Genomic DNA, 10,467 nt, shown 5'->3' on the forward strand with positions numbered 1-10,467 from the left:
AGATAGAAGTATAAGTGTATTTAAACCATATATTTAGTTACATTTACCTGTGTATTTGATCATTATCCGGGCCACCTGTCCTGCTTTGCGTCTCTCTTCCAAAGAAAATAATAAAAGGATTTGCAAAAACAGTTTATCTTAATTTTGGGATTCAGGCGATAAAAAACGAAAAACGGGTTGTGCTTTTCCGTTTCGAAAACGAACAAACATATTATTTCTGTATTTTTTGACTGAATTCGACTGAACATAAAATGCGAATTACATAATTAATCGTTGCATTTTCATTAACTTCAGTAGTAGTCTGTTTTATTTTTGATGTACACTTGTTGGAGTATGTTATCGGTAGGGCAGCGGAAATAAGTTAAAGTGTAGGAACTGATGTTCGTCACACGCTTGTGGTAGTCGGGTGGAGTTCACAGTCGGACCCAAACAGTGACAGACGGCGTGCTAGCAACGTCAGGAGAAATGAGAACATTTTAGTCTAGCTTTCACATTTAGAAACAAAACAAGGTACGACTTTAAAGAGATTGTGCTGTAATAAATCGTTTGCGGTTAGCTGTTACCTAACGTCGGCCTTTACTAAACGTGAATACGTCTCTTCTACTTTTTATTTGGTCAGTCATTGAAACACTACAATGGACGGCCTGCAGAGGAGGGTGATTCAGGAAGACATGGTTCAGTACAAACTCTTCTGGATCCAGACAGACGGTGCGCAGCAGACCGAGGAACATATCTCACATCTAGTAGATGAGATCCTGGCGAAGGTTGCCTCACTCCTGATACGATACATCTGGCAGCATCAGTCATTCAACCTCAAGTATCATCCTGAGAAAGGTATTGTGTTGTCAGCACCTCCCAGAGATGAATTTATTCAAATATTGGTTCCCACAATGATCTATATACATTCATGTGTTGTATTGACAGGTGGTGTACCGGCTCACATTGGAGGTAGCACTCAGTTTGGGGACAATGTGGAGGACGAGTGGTTTGTTGTATATCTCTTGCAACAAATCACAGAGGCCTTCCCAGAGCTCGTAGCCAGGTGAGACTAAATGTGCTCCGAGTTACCCTTTTTAAAATAAAGAATACATATCAAATGATTTCATTTCCATATTACAGTGCATAATAAGGGATCTGTATCAGTTGTTTGTCGTTTGATCCGCTGCTTCTAACTTCCATTTTGTGTTTGTGTGTGAAGGGTTGAGGACAACGATGGAGAGTTTCTTCTGATTGAAGCAGCAGAGTATCTTCCCAAGTGGCTGAGTCCAGACACCAGTGAAAACAGGGTGAGTCAAACACATGAGGTCTTTTTTTTATATTTCACACTTAGCCTTTTAAGTACAAACCATGTCGCAACACTTACCTTTAATGTGTTGATTGATAGCTCACCTTGGTTTTCAGTTATTTGAAACCATGACTTGAAACCTTTTGGTCTGATTTGTAAATAATAATAATAATCACATTTGTAGGTAACGCAACAAAACATGTAGAACTTATCTGTATTTACCTGAAGTGTACAACCTTTTAATTGTTTCACTAATTCTCTTTGCAGGTCTTCCTCTATAGGGGAGAGTTGCATATTCTGCCGTGTCCCTCCAAATCCAGTCCAGTGGGGGTCTCAAAAGATGTGGTTCCAAGTGTGGCACAAGCTATCGTACTGCTCTCCACCCACCCAGAGGCCTGTCAGGCGAGCCCCAAGATCTGTTCAGCCCTTAGGAAGCGATTAGACGGGTGAGAGGATGTCTCCCTGTGTTAAACTCTAATTTTGAGACACAAATGTGTTGCAAATTCAACGCCATTGACAAGTTTATACACTTGTCAGTATGTATGCGCTAACCTTCATGACCTATTTTTACAGTAAAGAGGAAAAAAGCAAAATGTCAGTATCCAATTTTTCAAGCTGCAGAATCAGTGTTTGATACCTCTTCAGTACAAACATGATCAAACGCCTGCATTAGCGGCTGGCTTGTTAACGGCCTCATAAATGTTTTATGTCGGTTGATTAATTAATAAATGCCAAAGGTGCCACCAGGTACTGTACATGCAACACACACAAAAGCAAATCAATCTCTACTCTCCACTTAGATACCCAGAGAAGATTGAAAGTGGCCTCCACCGTGCCCACTGTTTCATACCTTCAGGTATCGCCACGGTGTTGGCACAACGACCAGACCTGGTCGCCCCTGCAGTGTCGGCGTTCTACCTGCGCGATCCGGTAGATCTGCAGGCGTGTCGCAGTTTCAAGACCTTCCCTCCTGACACAAGAGTCCTCGCCTCGGTAAACGGACTTAAAGATTCGTAATTACAGCGTTTTTTTCCAAAGAAAGGGAATTATTTCAAGAAAATACTTCTATTTTGTTTACTGTAATCACCGTTTGTGTTGTATGTTCAGCTTTGGTTGACTGTCTTCATAACGTTTATACAAACCGTGTACTGTATGCATTTCCAGGTGACATTCACCCGTTGCCTGTACGCCCAGCTGCAGCAGCAACAGTTCTCTCCAGACAGAAGGAGCGGCTTCACCCTGCCTCCTCCCCTTCATCCCCAGTACAAATCCCATGAGCTCGGCATGAAACTGGTGAGCCATCAGCTGTGTTTCCTCTATATTCTGATGTGTCTTTTGGGTTCATAAATGTATTAATTTGGTAGAATGCAAGGCGGCCCTTTAGTGATTTATATGTCTGTTTCTCTGTCATTTCACACCCAGGCCCATGGCTTTGAGATCCTGTGCTCGAAGTGCAGGCTGCCATCATCAGAGCCCGATGCTCCTGTCAGTTGTAACCCTCAGTGGAAAGGCTTCATGGACAGTCTGAGAAGAAACAGCTACTTTCGGGTTAGTGGCACTTTTTGAATGTTGAGGTCGAGAGGAATAGTAGCTACCTTAACACACACCTGTAATATTAGGTTGAGGCATAAAAGCATACATTCTTAAACATGTAATATACATTTACCATCTATGGAAAGATAACTTTGTTGTTGTCAAATGCAGGAAGAACTGGAAGGTTCGGCTCATTACAGGGAACTGACCAGATCTGCGGAAAACTTCTTCAAACAGTGCGTCGCCTCAAAGTCAAGGTGAGGGCTGTGGCTGTACATGCGCGTGTATGGACACAGAGTGAATATGTATGTGCCTGTACGTACTGTAAGATTCGTGTTCAAAGCTCCGGGTCCCGTGGCCGCAGGAAATTCAGGATTCGAGTTAAAGTTTAACAATATTTAATGGCAAAGATAATACTCATGTAGCGTTCACGATCGTGGGGCCAGAAAGGAGGAACTCTCCACAGACGGAGTGCAGCTCCCAGGGAGCCACAGACCGGGGCTGTCTCGAGTCTCCAGACCAGTAGAACCATGTCCCCAGAACAAATGCTCGGCTATTAGTATGGTCATGCAAATGAATTCACACCTAAAGGTTAGTTCCATTGGTCAGTTCAAAGGATGCCGCCATTCTGTTCGCTACGCCAATTAGTAAACAGGCGAGGTCAAAGCTCACTCTTCCGGTCAAGGACAGGAAGTTCCCCTTCACAATAAAACCCTATTATCCTGCCTTCCGAATAAAAGCAACACATTAGGTTTCAATCGGCATCCATTTTAACTATTGTCTAAACAATAAAACATTCATTCATTCTCATGCATCATACAGTTAATCATTACATTTGTCATTAAAACAGAATAATAAAACAGTGATCCTCTCTTATGTTTCATAATACATTCCTCCAGAATATTCCTCATAATATCCCAAATTAATTATCATATCTTCCTTTATGTATTAATTTAAAACATAAACTTCTCTTATCTACATGTGCAAATATATATAAAATCCACTACAACCTAACAGTACACAGGGTGAATATGTATGTGCCTGTACGGACACAGAGTGAATATGTATGTGCCTGTACGGACACAGAGTGAATATGTATGTGCCTGTATGGACACAGGGTGAATATGTATGTGCCTGTATGGACACAGGGTGAATATGTATGTGCCTGTACGGACACAGAGTGAATATGTATGTGCCTGTACGGACACAGAGTGAATATGTATGTGCCTGTACGGACACAGGGTGAATATGCCTGCGTGTGAAATCTAAGTGTGTCTGCCTGAATCTTCGTTTTGTGTCTCAGTGCTTGGTCCCCGGGGGAGGAGGTTCTCCAGCTGCTGCACAGATGCAGTCCGATCAACTTGGAGGAGCTGAAGAAACAAGAGTCACAGCTCCCCCAAGAGGACAGTGAGTAAAAATCTGTCTTTTGAATTATAAAAACCCTCTGGGAAATAATTTGTACAAGTTTGAAGATGCATCCTTTAAGAGTGCATTTTTCTAAAGTACCAAATTGTCTGACCATAGAAACGGTTGACCTACATATTCAGTATATTGGGTAATGTTTGCTTGTGGAGATTGTACTAACTTACTAAAGTATAGCTTCTATGACATTGCTAGAAAGGTTATGGCCATTATCTCGGCCACCTGGGATTTTATGCCTCCTGTAGAATCCTTTTTTAAGTTTCTGTCCTTTTGGTATGCATCCTCCATTCTCTACCCTCTCTCACTTTAGAGCATTTCCCATAATTACGTTTTCTTTGTGTCCATCTCCAGGTGACAGCTGGCTGGATATCACAACTCAGGATTTGGAGCGTCTGTTGCAGGAGAGGAGTGGAGGCAGAGCTGATGTTGGCAAACAGAATGTCGGGGGTGCAGAGGAGAGGAGGAAGGAGACGGAGGATGACAAGAAGGAAGAGGAGGCCGGTTTCAGCCTGGTAGCAGTCAGTCAAGGGATGAAGAACTTCCTCAACGCCATGTCGTCGCATGAGGGTGCTGAACTTCCCTGGTGAGACTGACGCTCTGTACACCAGATGGATTTTGACAATATTAAACCAAGATCATCAAAGGCCCATTTGGGTCAATGAATAAAATGATTTTGGATCATTTATGTGTTTTATTCTTGATGGGATACTAAAAGTGAATGGACAGAAAACGCATGTCGGGAGTAGTCAATGGATGTTACACATGCATTGTTATCTCTTCATGGTCCATGTGGGCTCCAGATGTTAGTGCATGCACATTGTAGCCTGTCTGGTTAATGTATTCAAAATGCACTGTCCCACCAGAAGTGTTTCAGTTCAGGTTTCACATAGTGTTTCTTTGTATTCCAGGAGCAGTTCAACTCAGCCTTTTAGTTTTGAGCCTGACTCCATGGCCAACGCACTGGACCGACTACTCGGTATGTTGACGTTCTGAAAGATGTGAAACGAGATGTCAAAATAACTTGCAGAAAGTTTCCACGTCTTCCGTCTGATTTTATTTTTATTTCGTAGGAAGCAAAGAAGAAGAGCTAGATTCAGATGATCTTGACGATGATGAAGAGGAAGAAGATGGCGATGAGGGCGATGAGGAAGAGAAAGAAGGTCACACAGAGATGAACGGGACAGAATCTTTGGACGGTCTTAGGAAATACATGGATCAAATGGATCAGGAGCTGATGAGCACTAATATAGGACAAAGCTTCAATCTGACGGTAAATTATAGAATTACATATCAGCATATGTTCAACCTCAACCTTGAAATATGATTCATTTTCAAAACGTGATATAATGCTTGTGTATCATCCTGAATCTAGTTATGCGACTATTTGTGTCCTTTCTTCAGAATTACAACAATGCGGGCTTGGGCAATGGCTCCCCTCATGCCTCTGCTCCTCTCCATGGAGAGGAGAGGGAAGAGACGGAGGAGGAGATCCAGCCTCTGGACGTCGACCTGAATCTGGTCGCAAACCTGCTGGAGTCTCTCAGCTGCCAGTCGGGTCTGGCCGGACCGGCTTCCAACCTGCTGCAGAGTCTTGGTATCCACCTACCACCCAACTCTGACCCCTCGTAAAGGACCAGAAGCGGACTGCGCTAGGAGGATGAGCATCTGCAGTGGACGAGGCTTCCCTCGAAGTGGTTTGCCTTCACTCACATTGACAATACAAAGCGCTCATGGATGTCGAAGATGTCCTGGAGAGCTTTTATTGAAAACAAACGGTTTACATTCAATGTTTCTCACGAGGTGTGTGTGTGTGTGTGTGTGTGTGTGTGTGTGTGTGTGCGCTGTAAAACTGCATGAACAACAAGTTGGGTGCTTTTGCTACATCATAAAACAAAAGCAAAAAGGAATTAAACCTGCCTTGTACGTAGTTTACAGTTCTACCATTTTTAGGGTGTCCCCATCCATTATGTATGATTGGGACACGTTCATGGCAGCGTGAAAATAAATGTGTTCATCTTCAGTTTTGGTTGTAGTATGAATACCGATTGTATGTCGGTTTGGCCATGAATCTTCATGTGGAGTTTTAATTCACGTTCCTTAAGCAAACAAACTAAGTCTCTGACAGTCTTGTTTACAGTTTAGTTGGAGATTAATTTGGGGAACAGGGCATGCCGTATAACTTACACGTCTCCAGTTCTATTCCAGATGTGGGACCTGAGTTGCATGTCAACCCTCTTTCTCTTACAATTTCCAGTCTCTCCTCATCTTTGCGTCATCAGATAAAGGTGAACAATTTCCTTTTTAAAAGAAATCAATGGTTAGTTTGTTTTTTAACAGCACTTAGAAACAATAAATATTTTTTGAAATAAAAGTCTCATTTCAGTTTATTAAATGTATACAGATTCTTTATTAGCATACAATATATAATTTTATATATTTAAATATAATACAGTTTGGGGGAGGTAATTGGTTCAAAGTAAAAGCATCTTCTTAAATTAAGACAACTAAGCTTCTGGTAATAACTTAAAGTAGACTCCCAAGAGATTTAACTCTTTCCCTTCTCATCTGACCAACATTACCAGTGAGATTCATTTAAGGGCAACAATGTCTACACACCTCTGGTTAAACAGTAATTCAGTCAAGGATCTGAGTTTAAATGTTTAACACCGTTAAGGGAACGCATTAAACATGTTCAATAGTCTGTCTCCAGTACAAATACACACGTTAATCTTAAATACTGTGACAGTGGAGCTTTGTGCACTGTCACAAACACTTATCAAAGATGTAACAAAAATAGCTCCTCAGAGGTTTTTGTGAATAGACATAAAACAGATGCGTGTTAATATTTGGTTCAGCTCTAAAAGAAAGCGTGTGTCGGACTCGGGCTGCTGATTGGCTGACTTGTTTTATTGTCGCTGATTTAGGAGCGGCTGGTCTCCCATTAAGACCGCAGTCTGTCTTTCATTGTTTTAAATAAGTCCCTAATGTTCTTTACCTAACTGGAACAGGGTGATCATTGGTGATGTGCGTCCTGTACAGATCAGGAACAGTTGTTTCAGTCCTCGGACGTCATCAATTGTGAAAATATTTCACTACAAAAGTCCTCCAAAGTTATTGCACAGTACAAGCATCAGCAGAAGTGACACTATAGTATATAGATGCATGTATAAAGAGCATATGGAGTACATATTGCAAAAGTATTGCAATGGTGTCTTGATAAAGTACATTCTTGACCTGTTATGTGTTTCCAATATTCTATTGTGTTTACTCTCATTAGTCCAGGTTGTGTTATTGGGAACGGAGGAAAAACCATGATGTACCTTCAGTTTCCAACTATTTCTCATTCTGACGCTTTGTCAGACCCCTTTGCGTCACTTCCTGGTGCACATAGCTTAGGTTTTAGGCAACAATATATGGTTAGGCTTAAAATACCCGTAAACAAAGTCACACAGACATCACCGACGTAACGTCAGGGCACGACCACCAGAGGACGGGCGGGCCAGTCCCCAGAGAACAAAATGACACCGGGGTCATCGATCGGCCACCTTTTCGAGTGAAACTACAGAAGCTGGAGGAGCGGCTGCACCAGCTGCCTCGCTGAGTGCAGCAGCGCAGCAGCGAACGGGGAGACGCACAGAGCCGACACACCGACCAGGAAGTCTAGCACCGTACCCAGCAGCAGAATAGCGAGCAGGTATCCGTGGAAGAGCAGGCTTTGCCAGCTGCTGCGACTCAACACCTGCCAGGGACTCTGCGGGTGCAGCAGCCACAGGAGGCCCAGCACGCCGCTCTGGTTGACCAGCTGGGTGTAGTAGATGTCAAAGATGGAGGATTGGGCCTCGGGGGGGCAGCGGCGCTCGGCCTCGAACACTTTGGCCAGACAAGTCAGAGACAGACTGTGGAGGATTAAAGCCAGAGGTGCATACATGTACTCCAGAAACCCAACACCTGACAGACCCTGGGAGGCTGCAGAGAGGAAGAGGGAGACGGTTAAATGGAGGCAAAGAACCTTCAGTTTCCACTCGAAAATAACATCTCAACTTTTTACCTGTGACGACGAAAGAAGTCCCGCCGAGGAGGGAAATCGGAGCCGAGATGTGGAGGGATGGAGAGGATGCCAGCTTCTGAGAGAAACTGAAACCCAGAGTTGCCACGGGCAACAGAGGCAGGAGGAGAGGGAACAGGCCGACATTGGAGGTGTTGGCCTTGGCCCACATGGCCAGCACAGCATGGATGCTGTTACAGATGGAAGGCACCAGCATCTTCTCCCCCAGGGACCTGGAGTAACGCCTCAGAGGCACCAGATTCAGGACATGGAGGAGATTTAAGGCTAAGATAGAGACCACAACCTGGAAGAGATGTAAATATATAGTTACAGTATCTATAAAAACCACAAAGCACTAAAGACTCAAATAGAAGGCAGAAGTATTTAACTACTGAAATGAAGCAGCTAGTTAGATGCTAAATAGAAGTTTGACAATCATTTTTTTTATATTTGAGCAGACTGCTGGGAGTGAAAATCTGTATTGATTAATAAAACTAAGTTTTCTCCAGATAAAGGCCCCAGAATCACCACAACTTGTATCAAACCTACAGGCCTTCTCTTTTATTTATGTTTTGGGATAAGCTAAATAAATCCTATGAAATAAATGAGCACCATTTATTTGGAATCAATCACTTATTTATGTAATTTATCAAGAGAATTATGGCAAACATTTGCAAGCCCCATTCTATAACTCTAAATTGAATATATTTGGGTTTTGTACGACAAATCATCAATTATACATCAGCACTTACAATTTACAGACTAATTAATCAATCAATAACTCGTAAAAATAAGAATCTGTTGATTGATTGATAATAATAATATGTGCAGCCCTAATCTATGTATAATCTGTTTTCTATACATTTATCAATGTATTGTGTTTTAGTACATATAATGAATTAGAAAACAGCTTGATGCGTATTTTAGAATGAAAGAAAAGTGCCGCCACATATTCCTTCACATCCTATTGTTTTGATGTATGTTTCATGATCAAAACATAAACACAAATAGCCGGAATGTGAAGTAGAATATATCCATCCAACTCCTGTGATTCACTGGCCGTGTCGTAAATACACTGTAACCCATGGACTAGTGCCATCCAGTGTTTATAAACCCTGTAAACACTGGATAAGAACTCGTAAACCACTGGTGTGTGGCTTTGTTGACCCTCTATAGATACACCATGCAAAGGTAAAGGGGTAATAGGCATCCACACCCTTTTTTTACTGACTATGTTATTATTATAATTTGATTCACTATTATTCTTTATCATTTATCTATTTATTTATACGTGACATATTGTTTATTACAAATATATTGTTCTAATTTTGTACTTGAATAATACAAATAATATAAATACATAATTTTAAAGCACTACATTTACCTGATATGCACAGTTAATGTATGTTTACAGTCAAGGTCAGTCTGATCACTGACGTGACTCATTCACAAAGTCTTTAGCTGGTCTCAACCTTCGGATGGGGCCACATTTACGTCTCGGCCCCTTTGTGCAGATGTTTGGTTAAACATCTCGGGTCCTAACTGTTAATCAACACTGGACTCTGTCACTGCCCACCAACAACACGATGTGTCCTTCAAACCACACACACACACACACACACACACACACACACACAGCCTGCAGCCGACCCTTCATTGCCCCAATGATTAACAACAATCCAATAGAAGAATTGTGATTTTTCTTTCACACATTGTTAATAAATGACACATTATTTTTATTAGTAGTAGTAGTAGTAGTAAACGCATACTTTCTTTGTAATCGTAGTATGCTAAAATACCCGGGCCATGGCACACAAATACCCGGGCCATGGTACACAATACTCTGTGTATACAGTACTCTTTCAAATAATTATTAAAACACACATAGGTGCAGGTGGTTAGACAAAGAGTGCCTCCATATTTGAGTGATTAATTCAGAATAAAATGTGAATCATCCTTAGAAACCAGCCAGACAGGGCGCACCAACCTGGGCGAAGGCGAGCGCCACTGCGTATGGGAAGTGGTACTGTGGGATGAAGACGCTGGACACAAAGCTCCTGAGCTTGTCGGCGAGGCCGTACACCACCACCAGCGCCAGGCACAGGGTGGGAAGCAGGGCCTTCAGCGCACGGTGAGACGAAAGGCTTGTGGACGATGAGGCACACCACCCACTCCTCCACGT

General features: G+C 42.4%; 2 protein-coding genes across 3 annotated transcripts; one reads left to right on the forward strand and one right to left on the reverse strand.

Moving 5' to 3' along the window:
- Positions 1-411: 411 nt before the first annotated feature.
- ecd (ecdysoneless homolog (Drosophila)) lies at positions 412-6,627 on the forward strand. Of its 2 annotated transcripts, XM_034552008.1 has the most exons (14): positions 412-510; positions 620-834; positions 925-1,042; positions 1,199-1,286; positions 1,553-1,731; positions 2,086-2,278; positions 2,450-2,578; positions 2,708-2,833; positions 2,990-3,075; positions 4,122-4,225; positions 4,592-4,823; positions 5,149-5,216; positions 5,311-5,510; positions 5,642-6,627. In XM_034552008.1, the coding sequence occupies exons 2-14, from the start codon at positions 636-638 to the stop codon at positions 5,867-5,869; spliced, it is 1,950 nt and encodes a 649-aa protein (XP_034407899.1). In that variant the 5' UTR covers positions 412-510; positions 620-635; the 3' UTR covers positions 5,870-6,627. The 2 variants fall into 2 exon arrangements, with proteins under 2 accessions (XP_034407899.1, XP_034407900.1); XM_034552009.1 differs by having other exon boundaries at positions 425-834.
- Positions 6,628-6,950: 323 nt separating this feature from the next.
- Positions 6,951-8,461, reverse strand: si:ch211-248a14.8. Its single transcript, XM_034552400.1, has 2 exons — positions 8,289-8,461; positions 6,951-8,206 (listed from the first exon to the last, which is right to left on the reverse strand). Exons 1-2 carry the CDS (start codon positions 8,455-8,457, stop codon positions 7,800-7,802), a joined length of 576 nt encoding a protein of 191 aa, XP_034408291.1. The 5' UTR covers positions 8,458-8,461; the 3' UTR covers positions 6,951-7,799.
- Positions 8,462-10,467: the final 2,006 nt, after the last annotated feature.

The sequence above is a fragment of the Cyclopterus lumpus genome, chromosome 15, assembly GCF_009769545.1.
Source record: "Cyclopterus lumpus isolate fCycLum1 chromosome 15, fCycLum1.pri, whole genome shotgun sequence".
Lineage (NCBI taxonomy): Eukaryota > Metazoa > Chordata > Actinopteri > Perciformes > Cyclopteridae > Cyclopterus > Cyclopterus lumpus.

Coding starts and splice junctions, on each gene's coding strand:
- ecd (XM_034552008.1), top strand. CDS start 636: ATGGACGGCCTGCAGAGGAGGGTGATTCAGGAAGACATGGTTCAGTAC. Junction 2,834..2,989: donor GAAGAAACAGCTACTTTCGG/GTTAGTGGCACT, acceptor TGTCAAATGCAG/GAAGAACTGGAAGGTTCGGC. Junction 4,226..4,591: donor ACAGCTCCCCCAAGAGGACA/GTGAGTAAAAAT, acceptor GTCCATCTCCAG/GTGACAGCTGGCTGGATATC.
- si:ch211-248a14.8 (XM_034552400.1), bottom strand. CDS start 8,457: ATGTGGGCCAAGGCCAACACCTCCAATGTCGGCCTGTTCCCTCTCCTC. Junction 8,207..8,288: donor GACTTCTTTCGTCGTCACAG/GTAAAAAGTTGA, acceptor TCCTCTCTGCAG/CCTCCCAGGGTCTGTCAGGT.